Source organism: Parasteatoda tepidariorum, chromosome 5, assembly GCF_043381705.1.
Source record: "Parasteatoda tepidariorum isolate YZ-2023 chromosome 5, CAS_Ptep_4.0, whole genome shotgun sequence".
NCBI lineage: Eukaryota > Metazoa > Arthropoda > Arachnida > Araneae > Theridiidae > Parasteatoda > Parasteatoda tepidariorum.
In genome coordinates, this window is record NC_092208.1 from 38,479,048 (window position 1) to 38,500,241 (window position 21,194).

At 30.0% G+C, this 21,194-nt stretch overlaps 1 protein-coding gene across 21 annotated transcripts in view; it reads left to right on the plus strand.

Moving 5' to 3' along the window:
• Nucleotides 1-21,194, plus strand: part of LOC107453525 (potassium voltage-gated channel subfamily KQT member 1) — a 432,066-nt gene that overhangs the window by 357,380 nt on the left and 53,492 nt on the right. For all 21 annotated transcript variants that reach the window (XM_071181310.1, XM_071181311.1, XM_071181314.1 and 18 more), the window contains exons 2-5: nucleotides 632-722; nucleotides 7,371-7,497; nucleotides 15,829-16,004; nucleotides 18,543-18,671. In XM_071181310.1, the coding sequence (XP_071037411.1) occupies nucleotides 639-722; nucleotides 7,371-7,497; nucleotides 15,829-16,004; nucleotides 18,543-18,671 (516 nt within the window). In that variant the 5' untranslated portion in view covers nucleotides 632-638. The remainder of the gene's footprint in view (nucleotides 1-631; nucleotides 723-7,370; nucleotides 7,498-15,828; nucleotides 16,005-18,542; nucleotides 18,672-21,194) is intronic.

Consider the following 21,194-nt stretch of genomic DNA (forward strand, 5'->3'; position numbering starts at 1 on the left):
TATATATATATATATATATATATATATATATATATACACCGAAGGCCATTACATTGTGACCACCCTGCTAATAACATGTAGGATCACCTAAATGCTCACGAAAGATTAATATTTCCAATTGCCCGATAATATATCCAATTTAGCACATTAAAGTTGCTGGGGAAAAAACTATTTTGTGCTTCGATATGATCAAAATTTTTAACGTTCTTCTAATTCCAACAACAAAACAATAACAACCAAAACAACTAAATTAGAGTATTAAACAAAGTTAGTAACTACTACTTTATTACATTTGATAGTTAAAATTGCAATTGCAATTAGAAAATTGAAACTAAAGTGTCAATAAAAAAAAATTTGAATCATTGATTATTTTAACGATTTAATTAATCATTTTAACATGAAAACGAATAAATACAACATATTCATTGCACAACATCCACAAAAAGTTCCTTATTGTTTTATTTTTCATAACAACTTAGAGTTTGTTTTTTGAGGTATTTACTTTTTTTCCATCTATTTGTATTTGCTAATTATATCCAGAATTCCAAAGTAGCGTATTCACCTTTATTACTAGTCAATATTTTTAATGTAATGTTTTTGAAAAATAAATAGCTATTATTTTATATTTCAGGTTTTGCATGGTATTTTTCTGCTTGGTGCTAAGCGTATTTTCTACAATCGAAGAATTTGAAGAACTTGCTAGCGCTATTTTATTAAGAATGGTAAGTTTAATGTTTGTAGATTTTTAATATATTTTTTACCTTATTATTTTTTTCTTTCTCTTTTTCTCGTTAAAAATATTAAAAAATTTTTACAATGGTTGAATATCGAACGTATCAAATATACCAATATTTTTCCACTTAATCTTTGAAACAACATAATTCTTTGTGAAACTAATTTTTAATACTGTTACATTGTAAAAAAAGGATACTTAAATAACACGAAACTTTCGTCGTTTTTGACGAAACCGTTTCCTAGTATATACTCCGAGCAAAAATTTCGTCGAAATGAAGTGATGAAATAACTATCCCCGCATCTTCTGAAGGAAGAAAAATTTTAAATATGAGAAAATTTTAAAATTTTAAATTGAAGTTATATTTCGCCAAAAAATTTTAAAAAAAACCCGCGTAGTACCTAATGTATATAACATTTCTAATAATCATTTTTTCGTGGGCACCTTACAGTTGTCCCTCCAACAACTCAAAAGGGAGCCTGTTCTTGGTACGAGGCCAACTACATGACCACCATACAATTGGTCAGCTCATTTCATCACTTTATTTACTATTGAGGTTTTATTCTAGTTTTGTCATAGTTAACAATCTTCCACCATAACCTCTCAGTTGTCACAAATCACGTAATTTTGTGACAAAATGATTCTCAAAACTAACAAAATACAGCTCAAGGATCGACAAAAGTGAGAGTATAATAGAATGAGAAGGATGTAATAAATGATTTGTGGTAAAACAATTAGATAAAAGTATAATTTGTATTAAAACTTTTTAGCTTTGCTTCATTAAAAAGTCGAAAAGCACGAAGTAACTCTTAGTGAAACAGTAGTATTGAGATTTGTATTAAAACTCATTTTGGGCGCGATGCTATGTTTATGCTAAAAAGTTAGTAAATAGCTATCCTTACACAAAAATGTAAAATTGAACTTCGTCATAAATTCCCTCTCTAACGCTGAAAAAAAGGTAAGGAATAGGTTGTAGTAAACCTAGTATTGAGTAATAATTAGTAGTAAAACTCGCGTTCGCTGCTAAAAAACGAAACAGTTAGCAGCAATATAATGCTGCAAAATTATAATGTGTATAGTTATAATTTATAAATTAAAAATTATAATATCAGTATAGTAACTTAGTCCCTAACACATGAGAAGAGACTGAGTTAAAAAATAGATTGTATTAAGATATTAGCATAAAATAATATTTTCTCCAACGCTGCCGCGATAAAGCAAGAAAGTTTAAGAAAGTTTTAGATCTACGACAGAAATATAAAATCAATTCTCTCTAATACTGTTAAAAAGATAAAAAAATGGCTTATTGACTTTTGTTTTTTCTGCATTAGAGAAGTTTAGGAAGTATATTTTTGTAAACGTATATAGACATTATGTTTTATTTCATTGATTAGATACTTCATTATAAAGTTATGTGTTATTATAACAATTATATTAAAAATAGTTTTATTTTATTGTCGTCGAAGAAAGATATGTCTAAACTCTTTGAAATAAAACTGTCACATTTGACGATTCAGCAATCATTGAGCTATGTCTCGTTAATTTTGAGAATTATTTCGTCACATAACTCGAACTTCCAAATATATGACGAAAATCGCTTCAACTTAAAACAACATCGTTGTACTTACGGAAGATACACTCTATAACAAAAAAATCGACGCACCAAGAAGCAATCATCCGATTGCTTTGAAATTTCGCATGCATGAATGTTTTGAACAGATATGGCTGGAATGATGCCGACTGGGGACGTATAGTCTTTAGCGACGAATCCCGATTCCAACTGTGTCCTGACAATCATCGAAGGCGTGTTTGGAGACGCACAGGGCAGAGGTTGGAACCTGCCTTCACTATTGCACGGCACACCGGCCCTCAATAAGGCATTATGGTTTGGGGTGCCATTTCCTTTGATAGCCGGACCCCTTTGGTCGTCATGAGAGGTACACTTACTGCACAGCGGTACGTCGACGACATCCTAAGACCTGTTTTGCTACCGTTCCTTTTGCAGCGCCCTGGGCTGGTTTTTCAGCAGGACAATGCCAGACCACATACGGCACGTGTTGCTATGAACTGTCTGCAAGCTTGTCAAACTCTTCCTTGGCCTGCCAGATCACCAGATCTCTCTCCCATCGAGCATGTCTGGGATATGATGGGAAGGCGATTGCATCTGGCACGGAATGTTGATGACCTCGTTCGACAATTGGATCGAATTTGGCAGGAAATACCGCAAGAGACCATCCGAGAGCTTTATCGGTCTATGCCACGCCGTGTGGCAGTTTGTATCCAGACTAGAGGCGGGTCAACACCTTATTAGACTTGTTACTGTAACTCTGCAATAAATGATTCAATTGTTCTGAAATTTTAATCATTTACTATTCTGTACATTGTCTTCCTATCCACCAATTTTTGTTTCAATCGGACAATTCCTTCTTGGTGCGTCGATTTTTTTGTTATAGGGTGTAGTTAACTAGAATAACTAAACTAGAATGAAGACTAGACGATCCAATGTAAAGTGGGGAAGTATGCCGAACGGCTTATATGGTGGTCAAGGAAATGTCTCGTACCAAGAAGATCCCGGGTTCGAATGTAGCTTCGAGCATGGGTGTTAGTTTTTTTTTAATGTTCTATCTGACCCTCATGTATTGTTGAGATAACAGTGATCCACCGATATGGTACATACGATAAAGTGATTATTCGAAAAGTTAGTACATTAGGCATTATAAGATTATTTTTTGGGGGGAAGGTGAATTACATTAACGAAATATTTTTATTTTATTTTTAGTTTTGACAAAATTCATTTATTTATTTCTCCGAAGAATTGACAATAGTTATTTCATCACTTTGAGGAATGTTTAGCTCGGAGCATAAACAAGAAAACGGTTTCTTTAAAAATGAACAAAGTTTCTTGATACTTGAGTGTCTATTTTTTACAGTATACAGTGCCTCAAAATAAGAAGCGGACCACCTTTAATAAGGCTTGATCTAATGACCGGATCTTCGCGTTCTAGGACTCATACTTAATGTTTCAAAAGGGTGACTTCAAATATGCTAATTAATTAGTGCGACGATATTTTAAGTTACGAAATCAGACACAAAAGCATACTTTCTTTGAGTAAATATATCTTTTTTTAGGCTTATTTGGATTTCTGACTCTCAAAATAAAGGGGTCAGTTGCAATCTGGGAAATATGGTCCCCATAGTTTGGCTAAAAGAGAGTTAAAAATTTGGACCTCTTAATGTTAATTTTATTTTTTGCACATTTTGTCATATCTCGAGAACGTTTCAAACGAATTTAAACAATTTTGCACACAATTAGAAAATTCGTTTATCCAAACACAATTACTTGAAAAATTAGCTTTTAATAAATATTTATTATTTTATTTAAGAATAGTAAAAAGAAATTTTGAATTGTGAGGTATAAATATTTATACCATTTTAAGGTATGTAATTTTAGGTGCCAAAATACAAAATTTAAGCGAAAATTAAGCGAATTGCTCCTGAGTAATCAAATTTTAAATAAGGTGTATTTTTTAGTTTCGATTTCTCAGGAGCTATTCGACCAATTTTGCTCAAATTTCGTATTTTGACTTCAAAATGATGTTAAAAATTGTGTGTTTTATTTAATATTTTATTAATATTTATATTATAATTATTAATATTTTTCAACTATTATTTAATAAAACAATAAAAAATAATAAATAGCTACAAAATTTTATTTTTTGTATGGAATTATCTTTGGATAGGGAGGCTTTAAAATTTTGAGCAAAAAATTTTCAATTCACTTAAAAAGTTCTCGAGATATGGCAAAATACTCGAGAAATAAATTTAACATTAAAGGGAGCAAACTTTGGATAAATCTCCTGCCCTAACTATGGGGATTATATTTCCCAGCTTTCGGTAACCCACTATATTTTGGGGGTCAAAACTCCGAACCCATCGAAAAAAATGTATGTTTTCAGAGAAAGTACGTTCGTGTGTCTGATTTCGTTAAGTAAAATATCATCTACACTAATTAAACATCATATTCAAACACAAATACAAATTTCTATTAAATATTGAAAAATGGACGGTAAATTGACATTGAACATTAACTTCATAAACTCAAATTGGAAAAGCGCATAATGCAGCTATAACCAAATTTGTATTTATTAAATTATAAAAACACAAAATTACTTAATCTTGAAATAAAATATAATATGAAAAAAATACATAATATAAAAAAATATACAAACACACAATTATCTATTTTTTTATATTATATTTTATTTTATTTTTAAGTAATTTTGTGTTTTTATAACATCATATTTGAGGTCATCCCTTCGAATCATTAAGAACGTGTCAAGGAACGTGAAGATCCATTCATTAGATCGAGAGTAATTAAGGTGCGGTCTTTTTTTTATATTGCACACTGTACGCAGCAGATACGAGGCCATTGTATTCACAGAAATTGTTTTTTTCTTCTCAAACCAAACGTAATGATGAGGGAGCTTCATTATAAAATGCCGGACTTCAAAAAAAAAATATTTTCTACTTTTGACTGAAACTTACCCATATTCAAATTAGATTGAGAGGAAAGTTAACTAAGTCCGAATATAGATTGTTTTCAGCGGTTACTAATTTATAATCTGTTTCTAAAGATATCTATTACTTGAAAGTGCAAACTGAGAGAAAGTTACAAATTTGTTAAGCAGTTTTCCGACTTCAGCATGGGTTACTTTTATCAAAATCGAGAGCTCATGCTACCATATTTTTTGTTTTTAAACGATAATTGGGGTAAATTGGATAAAAATCATAATATTTTCCTTTTTTTTTCCCTAAGCTGCTACGTGAATAACATTTCTTTAATTTTTCCGTTGATAAATAAGCTCATTCGTACAAAAAATAAATAGTGTTTAATATTAAAAAAAAAAAAAATTTGAGGGAAAATTCAATCATTTTTGGATGTGCATTTACCCGTTTTATCCAATCTGTTCATATAAAACCGGTTACATATTGAAATAAAAAAAGTTTTTCCCATTTAAAGATTTATTTATAACATTAAACTAATATAATCTTTCTACTCAGAGAAATATACAGAATATAAGAATCAAGAAACATAAGTAATTTTGAATTGGATATATTAATAATTGTTAATAAATTACGTTAGTTTGATCACATTAAAAAACAAAAAGCACCAATAAAACTTGCCCTTCCAATAACTCTGCATTATTACTGGTCTCATGTTACCATACTTTAAAGTCGATGCATTTTATCCTACTTTCATAGAAAGTTGAATTGGCCTGCACTGAAAAAAATAATGAATAGAAATACGGAAAAAAGTATTAGCAATAGGCTGAGGGTAGCATTCGTAAAATCCATTTAATCAAAAATTCAATTTTCACCTCCAAATTTTGATACCATAATTTTTACATTAATATTTATTTAATTACAGTGATTCAGAGCAGTGGTGGCTCAGGGGAAAGAGCGTTTGCTTTCCAATGAGGTGAATTGGGTTCGAATCCCAGTGATGGCTGGTAGATATGAATTCCGCACCCGGATAGCACTGACCACAGAGCTGACTTAAAATATCCTTAAGTGGTAGACAGACCATGGCTAAGAGTCCCCTTACCATCAGTCTAACCATGGGAGGTTTTCATAGTTTTCCTATCCTTGTAACACAAATGTAAGTTAATTCCATCAAAAGGTTCTCTGCGAAAAATTTTCCCAATACTTGATCCAGGAGTTTCCTTGTTTTCTGGATTGAGTTCAAAATTAGAAGACTACAGAGTTGAACATTTGCAGTTGTAAACCCAAAAAATTGGATCCTCTGTTCAACAGCGGTTATAAATTAAAATAATATTACAGTTATTCAGAGACTTTACAGTAAATATTATTGTTTATAAAAATTGCAGTGCATTAGATTATTTGCACCTTAAACTTTTACGTTAATCTTTTACGATTTTATCCAACAACGCTATTTACCAGAAGAGTAGATTTTAAACGTGACCCAAAACCTGTTTTAATAATTTAAAATAATAACTGCAAGAGGTATTATCTGGTGTTGAATAGTCCAAAAACAAACATTAGGCAAATTTACTGATCCTGGTTTTGTCCAACCCTGTCCTGGCATTTTTTTAAGCAAAATATTTAATAATTGTCTATACAGTTCACATTTCAAATTTTTATGTATTTCTATTATCTAGTGAAACATTCAAAACAATGCAAAAATTAACTTGGAATATAAATAGGACAAATAAAGGGGGGGGGGACGTTTTATTACAGATTTAATTCCTTTCATAGTTTTTGTCTTCTCTAAATTTGAGACTCCTCATTTTGACATTTGTTTTTTCTTCTATTTTTTTCTTGCGAGGACTCTATAATGCATATTAAAAGCGAAGATTCCGAATGCTCTGTATATTATAATTCAAGTAAAGGAAATAATATGTTAGGGAGATTAAGAACCCTATTTTAGATTGTTCAAAAATGTCAATAAAATTTTCTATCAAAAGTCAAATTATTTTTCTGCTGCATACTTACACTAGACCCTATCGTGTTCTTAAACATAGAATATGGAGTATTTACAAAAAGCAACTTTGAACTAAGCTCTTCAATCATTATTTATCTCTATTTCTGAATTTCATAATATTGACTTTTATTTCAGGAAATTGTAATGGTAGTGTGGTTCACATTTGAGTTTTTTCTTCGTCTGTGGTCTGCTGGCTGTAGGTCCCGGTATCAGGGATGGGTCGGCAGACTCAGGTTTCTCAGAAGTCCATTTTGTGTTATTGGTGAGTATGTTTGAAGCTCATTTTGTAATTGAAATTTTTATGTATTTTTTAATTGCACTAAGTATATATATATTTCCTTATACAAACAATTTTGCAGTGAAAAATTATGGTACAGTTAGTAACATGTATCAAAAATCAGCTCATGAAATGTATATAAATATTAAAGAATGTGATTAAAATTGTGAACATTTCTTTAACATCGAAGGTATTTATAGAATTTTTAAATCACTTCGAAATATGACATATTATAGTAAATCAAAAACAATTCAGTAGTGCTTAAAAATATTCTTTCAGCAGTAGGAAAGCTTTAAAATTGTTTAAAAATTTACTATATTTATATTTTAAATTAACTACTTAAAAATTTTGCTACTAATGAAAAACGTAGGCTTAATATCAACGTAATTGTTATAAATTTCAGTTTTAATTGAATTCTGGTTGATAAAGGTATTCATTTTTTACACATTATATAACGACTAGGAGGCTTCGCCCCCTGCTCGCTAGCGCTCGCCAACCCCCGGAACTGTTTTCGCAGTTCATTTAGTATTGATTCGCAATCCGATGCTCGCTTTGCTCGCTCATTGGATACGTTCTTAACGTCTAGCTTTCGTATACTTTTTTGAACACTGAAGTTCCGAAAACTTTTCACTGTAGAAAACTCTAAACCTGTGCATTTCAATATTAATTTGAAATTGCAAACAGTTCACATATTTTTCTTAATCACATTATTCAAAATTTCAGTTGTTGAGAAAAGTAAATGTTGTAAGTTTTGCTTTAAAGTCTTACCCTCCAGAGGGCTAAAACCATGTGTTGTAAAACAATATGAAATAGTACTGAACGCCGGATGTAAAGCATCGGCTTCGATGAAGATAATTTTCTGAGATTTTTTTGATAATTCGGTGAGAATTCACCCGATTAGACATATGATGCTCACTACGTACTCTTGCTCGCCGAAGCCTATCAATTAAAACGTATTAGCGTTTTATATAATATAGATTAGCCATATGATGCTCACTACGTGCTCTTGCGCGCCGAAGCCTATCAATTAAAAATTAAAACTGTTGCCAAAGCGAGAAAAGAAATATCATCGGTTTTATTGATACATACGTATTAGCGTTTTATGTAATATAGATTTTTATCTCTGGACATTGTTGCAATTTTAATCATCTTAATCTTCTGCCGTTAATCAACGCTGCTGTTAATCTATATCGACCTTGACCTCTAGGAATCATTTCATATTCTGAAATTTCTAATGATTTAATTAATAATCTTTCTAGTATCCAGCTATTTCTGAATTTTTGAAAATCTATTCCAATTTAATTTCGACATCTTGTACCCTGAGATTTCCAACTAATACCAACAACTGTTTCTTATCTCCCTCCTTTTATTATCTTGTTTAAGCTTATTCCTTTTCCCCTACATGTTAAAACATTTTTTTCTTAATGTAAAAGGTTTGTCTCGTTACTTTTTTACAGTCATTTTGTGTTTGGACACTGGGATGATTCTTGTTTATAGAAGAAACAAACTATTGCTGTCTGTTTCTTTATTTTTATTTATGTTTAATTCCTTTATTTATATGTAGCACTAAGTATAACCTGTTAACCTTAATTAAATAAATTTATTAAATCCAGTTTCCTTTTTTTATTACTTTAACTAATCATATTGAGTGACGATTTTTGCTTGGTTATCGTGCCAAACTATCATCTTTATTTACCTTAGTTTAGCTAAATGTAAAAAGATCTCCCTTCTTCTATAGCATATCATAATAAAAACCGCGTATGAATATAAAATTTTAAAAAAATTCACTTTTCATCAGAAATGTTAAATTAACCAGTGGTACTAATGATATGGTTTAACTCTGATCTCTATTATTATCATCCTGAATCACAATATCCGGTACCTTAAACCACAATGTCCAATAATAATGATTCTTAACAGATATTTCTGAGAATGTATATTTGGATTCAATTTATATTCATAATAGTTAAGCCATGGAAAGATTTATACTAAGCTTAGAATTCTTTTTTTGTGATAAATGTTAATTTTATAATCTAGCAAAATATGCTAAATTTATATAATTCTATATATTTTACATTTGGTATAAAACAATAAAATTAATTTAGAGCAATATTTTTGCTGTTCAAAATTCGGGGAACTATTATGATTATCAAGTTTGGATTTGCAGGAACTCGATATCATTAATAAACTGTCCTTGATGGCTGGACTCCTTCCTTAAGTACCTCCAAATTCTTTGGTTAGAAGAATTATGTCGGAATTCCTAACGAACTTTACCTTATTGGAATGAAAGGATTACATCATTACTCATACTGATCTCACTAAACCAAAAAGCAAAGCCATTAATATTACTTTATTACTGTAATAAGAAAGAGAAACTACTGCATTAAAATTAAAATTGCGTTACAATGAATAAAAAGTATGTTACTTTTAAAACACTACAGCAGATTAATTTGAAAAGTTTGTGTTCAAAAATATCAATTAAAAATTATCATTTAAAACTCATGATAATATTATGCAATATTAAAAACATTAATTAACTTTTTTGTTTTTTTTTCCTCAGAATTGTTTTTAAATAAATGATTTACAATAACAATAATTCATAAAATGAAGATTTTTTTTAAAATTAATTAATGATATTTTTTAAAAAAATACAAATACTGATTAGTTTCGTTATTATGTATCTAAAATATATTAATACAAATTTTATAATTAAAATCAGTATGAGCAATTTTTGTGATAGCATTCCAATTATGAAGTAATGCGCAAATTTTTATTTTTTAAAGCATTATTTTAAATTATTTTTTAATTGCGAATGTTGCAATTTTTATGGTTATTTCAAAAAAATCTGAAACATTATTTCTATTGAAGCAAAGCTATTTTCGGAAAATGTGGTTGACTTATTACGCAAATGTCAGAGTAGACAATTTTTAAAAGTTAAAATAAAAAAGTTTGCGGCAAAATATTAAATATTTCTTTTTTTTTACTATTCCTATAGACTAACAAATAAATAACAATTTTTAAAAAATTACAAAAAAATTTAGTTTGAGAATACATTGGAAAATTTTTAAGACTAATTTGAAAAGAAAATAATAAAATTAATCATATATAACACAATTGAGACAAGTAAAAAGTTCAGAAATACTGATAGCTGTGTCATAGTGTGTATTTGACTTTAAGAAGCAGTAGCATTGACAAAATATGACCTGTTTCTAAAATGAGAATTGATTTAGATCAGCAAATCATTCATTAATTTGATTTTAAGGAAGCTGTACAGCTCATTACACTCTAACAAATTTCCACAAAATTTGAAATGTTGGCCATAAATTTTTGCAACTTTCACCCATCTTTGAGAACAAAGCCTAGTACACATAATTATAGAGAATCTCAGCAAAATTAGCATATTTGATTATTAATTTATCTAACCTGTTCCCCTCTTAGAGATAAAAGTGCAATGCCCATAATTGTGACGAATATCAGCAAAATTAGTAGAGACGTTATTTCACACGGTTATTTTATCAAGCATCCTAACTTAATTCGGGGAAGCACTCCCATTTCCACAATGATTATAGCATCAGACTACGGATAAAAATCCCAGTTTAAAGCCAAAACGTCACCAAAGAACACCTCTGTTGAAATCTCTCTACATCGGTAAACACGCACCTCTTCAACACATAGCAGCAGCAAACAATTTCGCCTCGTTTCGTGTTTTGCCTTGATTCAACAAAGAATTCACTTTGTCTCAAACAACATCAAGGCATGAGCTGAAGAAAAATTAAGTTACGGTCAGCATGAAAAACAATTTACGGTCAAATCAATATTTTTATGGCCATGATAGTTTTGCTGGCATATTTTTTTTTTACAGTCAGTGACTGGAACACATTTAGTAGGTCACTGACCGTAGTCTAGCCATGAAATGTTTTAGAGCCCATAGGTAAACCACATACAGCACCCTATGGGCAAGAGTATTAAAACTTGAAAAGAGTGAGATGTGTTCCAATAAAAAATGTTTCGTTAAAAATATAAATTAATCAATAATTGACCCCGTAGTACAATATATAGGTTTTTACGCTTTGTTTTCTTTTCCTAAGAAAAAAATTTGACTATTAACTTTTATAACCATTCCGTGACACGTTAATTCAGATGGGAATTGATTTAATTCTTTTAATCCCTCGTTCAGTTCCTAAGTCTTTATTTATTTTTTTGAAAGAAATAAACGAAATGAACATCATTAAGAATATTCTTAGCGGTTGCCACTGCAGTGATTATACGCTTTTAAAATTAAACTTAAACATTAAAAAAAAATGTGTGCGAAATAAATTAATGAAACACGATGAAAAATATCTAAAAATAACCTCTAGCAAATACATTAACAAAATTACTGAAATTAACGGGATCATATATGCATTTGCTGAAGTCGAAATTTTATTTCTATAATTTAAAGACTTTTAAAAAAAGATAAATGAGGTTGGGCATACTATGTAAGATTAAAAATGATAACACACGAAAGCACTGCACGCAACCCCTTCATTAATTCAAATAATAATTTCATAATAATAAATTTCCCAATACCAATGAAAAGTAAAGCTTTTTTTTTCCTTTATAATCATTTTTTTCCAGCTACTTGAAAAAGAAACATGTCATTTGATTTAATTTTATAAGCAATTCGTATAAAAGTTTTAGGTTTTGCATTAATCCTAATGTGTGTTTATATTTATACCGCGCACTAATAGCTGCATTTAAATGAGAGAAAATATAATTAAAATTTGTTGAAAAAATTATTTAAACTTAACGATTCACATGGCATTAGGTGTATTTACAACCTTAACATGTATTTTGAAAATCCATATCAAAAAAAGTATACACTTGGGAGGTCGAGGATTAATTTCTTGATTTCTAAGCGAAGAAAAAAAAAACACTGAAAAATTCTGACAAATCACGGTACAGAAGAGTATAATAAAAGTCAAAACAGGTTTAATTAGAGGTTGAAAATTAAAAATGTTTCCGACAATCGTCTTTCAACTCCTGTTTCCTCGCGCCTGCCATCAAACCTGCCTTGTTACTTATCGCAACCATCTATACTGTGATTTTTCAAACTTCGATAGCATTTTCATTTATTTCTTGATTAAATGTTTTTGCGACCCTCAATGTCTATACTTTTCGTTTTCATTTTTGATAAGCATTCGCAAAACACATAAGACACAAGTATATAAAGAGCCGCCTTTACGGAGCATCCTGTATAAACGGATATATTCAATACTTTATTTTATACTAAATAGTTAAACAGTGAGTCATATTTTCTTACCCAAAATTTTTATGTTATAATTATTACTTGTGTTGAATAGCAGACCCATATTTTGGTTTACGACTATCAACTTCATAACCTTGTAATTTTGAATTCAACCTAGAATACAAGGAAACTCCTCCACAAAGAACCGGAAAGAAGGGGACTAAGAACTTCTGGATTTAGCACTGGGACAAAGTAGCTTTATTGGAGGACATTTTGAAGATTTTCGTTACATGGAAAGGCAAAACTATGAAAACATTCCACGGTTAGTCCGAAGACAAGGGGATTCTAACCCATGATCTATTTACGACTAAGGATATTTTATCTCAGCACTGTGGTCGGTGCGAACGGGGAGCAGAATTCTTATTGACCAGTCATCACTGGGATTCGAATATGGGTTCCCTCATTGGGAAACTGACTGCAGATTTGATGTGAAAACATCCATTTTAAAAAAATCCCATGCAGCAGAAAAAAACAATTTGTTCTCCAGTGTAATTTGAGGCAGATTTATATATTAAGTTTAAGAACTATTTATAATGCTACTGTCAATAAATACTGAATGCACATAAATTCAATAATAAATCATTACACATATATTTAATGTGCTACTTTATGCTAGAAAGATGTGAAATAATGTATCATACTCTAAACTCTCCCTTTATACTAAAGATTTTCAAATTATAACAATAAATCTTCCTTATATCCTTGCAGACAAAGCTTTTCTACTTTTTCAACACTCTTGAAACAAAGTTTGTCTTAGAAATGTGTGAGCAAACATTATTCCTCTTTCATTACATTCGCTCTTTACTCAGAAGGTTAGGTTCTCTGGTTACAACCTAACCTTTTATTCCCTACATCATACAGTTTTCCCTTTTTTTCCCCTTTCATTGTTTCACTATTGATCTATTTCAGAGATGAAATATAGCAGAAATTCAAAAAGAGCGAAAATCGAATTACTTTCATTTTTTTGAGAAGATGAATAAGACTAAAGTACGAATACTGACAGAAAAGGAACACCTAAATTTTGAGTGTAAAATATTTGTCTAAGGCATTAATGGTGGTTAGAAAGGTTAAATATTTAATCTATAATAACACTCGAGCTATTTTGGGGTTTTGTAAAATGAATAAAAGTGTATTAAATTACTAATGTAAGAATTATACATTTTTACTCTTTCTATCTATTAATTATTTTTTCTCTTTATTTTTTTATTTTAAGAGGTATTGAATGTTATTAAATTAATATAAAATTGCTACAGTTGAAATTCTCACAGCATTAAAGCAAATGCTGCTAAGAACTTCACGATAATTTTAAGTAGGGATTGCACAATTTTGTTCGAATTAAGTTTAATTACTAATTTAATTGAATAATTTAACAGAACTTGCCATTATTTTTATGTTCATATTAAAACCAAAAAAGCGTGTTTTTTTCGCTTTTTAAAAAAATATGCATTTAATAAAGATCTTATCAAAAATATACCTTTAGATTTATATTGTTAACAAAAAAAATTTTATAGTGATGTAAAATATTGAAATATAAAGAAATTTTTTCAGAGAAACCAGAGTTAAAAGTAGTTCCTTTATGTAATTTTAAATCATGAAAAGATCATTATCGCTTTACTTTTACGTAAATTCTCATTTGACAGAAAAATCATGCAATATAGTCACTAATTAACAAAAGAGAACTTTGATATCTTTGACTCCAAATAGCATAAAATTAAATAAAGTTAGAAAAGAGTTTACTTGTAAATTATTTATCTGTTATTTAAATGTACAACATTAAATGTTAATTTACAACATGTACTAAACATGTAACCATCAAACATGTAAACATTATTAACATTACGGTATCATAACAGAGCAAAATGCCGACCGGCCTCTGTAGGGGGCAGGGAACTGTCCTTGCATCAGGAAGGTCCTGGGTTCGAATCCCGGGCAAGGCATGGATCTTTCTTTCTCTCTGTGTGTGTTCTATGTCTTTTCTCCTTTGTGTGTGAATGTGACCCACCCTATAAACGGGTTGTGGTAGTGTGAATGGCACGGCAGAAGTCGAATTCCTGACCATAGATGGCGCCACTGAAAAACAGGCACCTCCACTGCCTAAACAGGCAAACGGAAAAAAAAGAAAAAAAACAGAGTAAAATGATTAAATTTAAATTTTATCCCAATCGAAAGGGGACTTAATCAGTAGAATGAAAAAATCAATATTTATGCAATAAAAAATGCTGTAATACATTAATTGACTATATTTTTACTTATATGCAACAGCCTGTTCATCTTCATTAAGCGAAAAAATCAAAATTTATGATAATCGTGGGGGTTGGTCTGATTTGGAAAACCCTAGTCAGAAAGTAAATATTTAAAAAATATTTACTGCAAACCTGAAAACTACAAAATCAATCAACTTACAAATAAGTATTTAGTTGCTTTCATTATTTTACAAAAAAAATATATTAAATGTATAGTACGCAAAAAAAAGAACCACCTTGAATAATTTTTTATTTAATATGATCGGATCTTTACGCTTTAAAACTCAATCTTAATTATTTAAGGGACGACCTAATATATACTAATTAATTAGTGTCGATGATATTTTAAGTTATTAAATCAGACATAATTCAGATTTCTGATCCCTAAAATATATGAGATAACAGCAATCTGGGAAATATTGTCTAAATAGTTTGGACAGGAGAACGGTCCAAAGTTCGGTCCCCTTAATGTTAATTTCACTTGTGTCTGATCTTGTAACTTAAAATATCGTTTGCACTAATTAATTAGCTTATTTGAGACCAACCCGTCAAACCATTGGAGTTGAGTTCTAGAACGTGAAGATCCAATCATTAAATGACAAAATTAAAATTTATTTAGAGTGGTCTGTTATTTCTATTTTTTTGTTTGCACTTTGTACTAGTTACCATTGACTAGTATTAAATAGTAATATGAATAAAGATTTCTTTCATTGAAAATGTATCGAAAAAAACTTTTTTTTGACATTTGATTGATGTAACATTTATAAATATGTATGTATGTTTCAGATGTAATCGTGATTGTGGCGTCTGTTGTGGTATTGTCTGTTGGAAGCAGTGGACAGGTGTTCGCGGCCTCCGCCCTTCGGGGACTACGATTCTTTCAAATCCTGCGCATGGTTCGCATGGACAGGAGGGGCGGCACTTGGAAACTCTTAGGATCCGTCGTCTATGCGCACAGACAGGTAAAAAAATAAATGTCACACATTATTTTATTCCATTTGATATTCAAACGGAAATTGGTATGGGGATATGAATATGAAACTTTTAAACACTGTATGCACATTGAATACAGTATGAAAAATCATAAAAATAAGAAATACATAACGCGTTTTGCATTGCCTCACCTATGTAAGAAATGTGTTTTTGCAAATTTCAAATGGCATTTTTTCTTAACAAATTCTTATGTACAGTCACGTTCGCTTCGTCTCTTATTACAACGGATTTAACTAAAAACGTAATAGTATATGGTGTACCGAAATAGTCATTCTCAAAATATGTTTTCTGAATCCTTGTCAAAAAGGTACTCATTAGAATGCAAATTAATATTTAAGAGTTGATGAAATGAAAAAAAAAACAATTAATGAAATTTGACGTGCTTTTCATTAAAGAGGTAGAGAAAATTAGAAACATACACCTAACAATGTTTTTTTAACAATTAAAAAAACTTTTTAACATTATAAAGCAAAGCATTATAAAGGCGTAAGATACGATTACTAGATAGATATTCAAGTTTTTTTCAGACCAACTTATTTTTTTAATCCTGCCTTCCTTAATGGTGATTCACCAAATTCAAAAAAAAAAAAAGAAATTTAGTTTCAAAGCGGTATCCATATGCAGTATTTACCTGCGAACCTTAATATTCCTATAATTTTTAATACATTCATGACGAGCATTCTGAAACTATAAATTAATAGTAACGGAACAAATTTAAAGCAACCTTAATATAGGGTGCTAAGTTACTATGGTTCTTAAACTTGACTATACAATATTATGGTTCAACTTGGACGGAAATAAGATTAAGTTTAATACATATTAAAGTATGAGCAAATTTATTCCAAAGATTCGATTAGGATCCTACGATTTCAAAGCTGGAAAGAGTACAAACACGGTTAGGCATTTGCTGAGCGGAGAGCGGAGATCAGGAGATTACAACTTCCATCTGCCCTTCGAGCTAAATTATGCTAGTGCTGTACACGCGATTCGTAGAATTGTCTTTGAATCATAAGTATGAATTCCAGACCGTTGCCAATAGTCAATCATTGTACATCTAATGCGACGTCATAACCAAGCAAAACTTACATTTAAATATTCCAATCCTGACTTTGAAACATAAAAAACTTAATTCAAATTCTTTAGGACTGAAAGATACTTACTTGTATTTCAAACTATTAGTTTTGATAATTGCAAATATTTATATAATTATTAATACTATCACTCTATTCATTTTATTTTTCCAAAAATTATTTTATTTTGGCCATTAAAAGTCAAATACCGCCATAAACATTAAATATTTTATTCCTACATTGCTAAGGTAAATGCTTTTCTAAATGCTGCGAACGACCCGTTAGTGTAGCTTAAAACCGCCCGTTAGTGTAATTAAAAAAAGCCCGTTAGTGTAGCTGAAAATAGTCCTTTAATGTAGCTTAAAACTGCCCGTTAGTGTAGTTTTGAACACCCTGTTAGTGAGGCTGAAAACTGCCCATTAGTGTGATTAAAAACAGCCCGTTTATGTAGCTGAAAAAAGCTCGTTGAGTGTAGCTGTAAACAGTCCTTTAATGCAGATTAAAACAGTCCGTTAGTGTACCTGAGAACATCCTGTTAGTATAGCTGAGAACCGCACATTAGTGTGATNATATTTATATAATTATCAATACTATCACTCTATTCATTTTATTTTTCCAAAAATTATTTTATAATGGCCATTAAAAGTCAATTACCGCCATAAACATTAAATATTTTATTCCTACATTGCTAAGGTAAATGCTTTTCTAAATGCTGTGAACGACCCGTTAGTGTAGCTTAAAACCGTCCGTTAGTGTAATTAAAAAAAGCCCGTTAGTGTAGCTGAAAATAGTCCTTTAATGTAGCTTAAAACTGCCCGTTAGTGTAGCTTAAAACTGCCCGTTAGTGTAGCTTTGAACACCCAGTTAGTGAAATTGAAAACCGCCCAATAGTGTGATTAAAAACAGCCCGTTTATGTAGCTGAAAAAAACTCGTTGACTGTAGCTGAAAACAGTCCTTTAATGTATCTTAAAACAGCCAGTTAGTGTAGCTGAGAACATCCCGTTAGTATAGCTGAAAACAGTCCGTTTGGTAAAACTGTAGAGCGAAGGTAGCAGCATAACCGAAATATATAGAATATATTTGGTCTTGAATAGCAATCGCCATTTAAAAAGAAAACATTATTCTGACATTGTATAAATAACTATGATACAGAATCGATAAAAAATTATGGATAAATAATTAAGAAACATTTTAATTCATTTTTAACAAATATTGCGAGAATAAATAAATCATTAACATAAGAATTTAGATTCAATTAACAAAAATAAAAAGTGATTGAAGTCTAATTAGACACATTTGAATCAAAATACTTTTAATAAAATCGCTCATAATATTTCCAAGAATATTAATTTATTTTAATGAAACAATTCTTAACATAAAATTTTCAGCGTCATACATTAATTTTTAGGCCTAATGTTCTCTTCCTTACTTTTCAGGAACTCATTACCACTTTGTATATTGGTTTTCTTGGTCTCATTTTCTCTTCGTTCCTCGTTTTCTTAGCAGAAAAAGATACTAATTCTGAACATTTCAGTAACTTTGCAGACGCTCTTTGGTGGGGAGTGGTAAGTAAAGTTTTTACTAAATCTAAAGGACATAAGTACAATTATGATTCAATATTGCGTTTCAATTTTAATAATGAAACTCGTTGCAGCAAGCTAGATTATTTATAAGAATCACACATCGATGATCTTTCATAAAATACAAGCCATCGTTATTCTTAGTAGATTTATTATTCGTTCTCTAAAACTACTATAAAATGTTTTACTTCCTGGAAATGAAACTGGTAATCTCTTTATTATTTCTGTAAATGTTTGAAATTTTAATAAAATTTAGTTTTTTTCATTAAAATTGCTAAACATGTACAGAGAGCAAAATAAAAAATGGACAACCCAGAATAACTTTTGAACTAATGATCGGATTCTCACAATCTTGGACTCAATCTTAATGGCTCAAAGGGGTGACTTCAAGTATGCAAATTAATGACTTTAGACGATATTTTAAGTTATGAAATCAGACTTAAAAACGTACTTTCCCTTAATAAACAAGTCTTTTCTCGACGGATTTGGATTTCTGACCAGAAAAATATAAAGGGTAGCTACAATCCGGGAAAGATGGTCTCAATAGTTAGGTCAAAAGAACGCTCCAAAGTTTGGACTCCTTAATGTTAATTCTACTTTTTGCGTATTTCACCATATCTCCATAAATATTGAAGCGAACTAAAAAAAATTTGCACGCATTCATAAAATTTTTTTAACCAAAGGTAATTTCATGCAAAAAATAAATTTTAGTAAATATATATTATCTTATTAAAGAATAGTGGGAAAACTTTGAATTGTAAGGTAAATTAAAAGGTAATAAAAATGTTTTTCTTCTTTTTAAAGTATTCAATTTTACATGGTGAAATGCAAAATTTGAGCGTAATCGGTCGAATTGTTCCTGCGAAATAAAATTTTTAAAATACGACTTTTTCAAAATTTGATTTCTCAGAAACTGTTCAACTGATTTCGCTCAAATGTTGTATTTTTTTAGGTAAAAGTACATTCTTTAAAATGATGTAAAAATTTGTATACGTTACCATTAAATTTTTTTTTACTATTGAATAAAATAATAAAAATTAATAAATGCACACTAAAATTTATTTTCTGCATGGAGTTATTTTTGTCTAAATGAATTCTTTTAATTGCATACAAAAAAATTTCAGTGAGCTTCAAACATTATCGAGATATGGCGAAATACGCAAAAAGTAGAATTAACATTAAGGGATCCAAACTTCGGACAGCTCTCTTAACCAAACTACTGGGACCATAGTTTTCAGATTGTGGCAACCCCCTATATTTTGGGGGTCAGAAATCCGAATCCGTCGAAATCAGAGCAAGTACGTTTTTGTGTCTGATTTTGTAACTTAAAATATCGTCTGTACTAATTAATAGCATATTTGAGGTCACCTTCTCAAACCATAAAGATTGAATTCTAGAATGTGATCATTATATCTAAAGATATATAGGGTGGTTCATTTTTTATTTGCCTCACTGTACTTACCCAAGATATAAAGGATTGTTTTGATTGACTAAATTTTTTTTACTAGTTAAATTTATAAACCAATTCAATCATTTCGTGTCTCCACAATGATAACATTACTATGCGTGGGTCATAATCCCTCACGAACTCGCCGCTTTGCTACTCCCTATTGACAAATTGCTGACTATGGATTGAAGAATATAATAATCATTATTTCATTTGAAATATTTACTGAAATACAAAAATGAGCTGAAAAATAAGATTATTGCAGCAAAATGATCAAAAGTATTGCAAATCAAAACTTGAGAAAGTCGTACACCAAGTCACCGCTTAGTGATAACCCTGTTATTATTTTTAGCCGTGATAAAACCATTACACAATGAATGCAATATACTTAAAAAGCTATCAATCGTGTCTCAATACCGTAGTTAATAATAAACTGTTCCACTTCCATTGACTCTTCATTCTGCATATCCACATCAATCCTGGTGCCTTTCGTCATCGTTGCTTAAAAGGCTTCTGTGCTTGATTTTTCTGTTTAGTCATTTTGTAACTCCCTATTCATCAATCACGAACCGTTAATTAAAAATATGCGTGATTGCCCATTTTATTTAGAATAACTTCTGAAGCAAGCAAGGTAATATCTAAAAGCAATGAAAAATAGTTTAAATTGAAAATAAATTTATATGTCTGAAATTCCCTTTATAGTGTGCCAAACTGTTTTCCTTCAGATTGCTCAGCATTTTAAGTATTAAAAAAATTTTTGAATTAGAATAGCTATTACATTTCTTTTTTAGACTAAGATCGGTATTGCTCTTTAAATTAAAAATTTTAGTTGCGCTTTCAATATGCTTATAAATACACTAATTGCAAATAAAAACTATTTTTTGCCTATAAAAAAATTCTTGAATTTCGCATTTTGGATTGTTTTTTTCTCTGCAATCTGACATTTAATTATCAGTATTTTGAAAAAAATAAATAAATAAACCAAATTTTAATCAAATTTTAAAAAATTTCTCTTCAGGAGGAGGTAACAATATCACCAGTATCAATTAAAGTATTTTTAG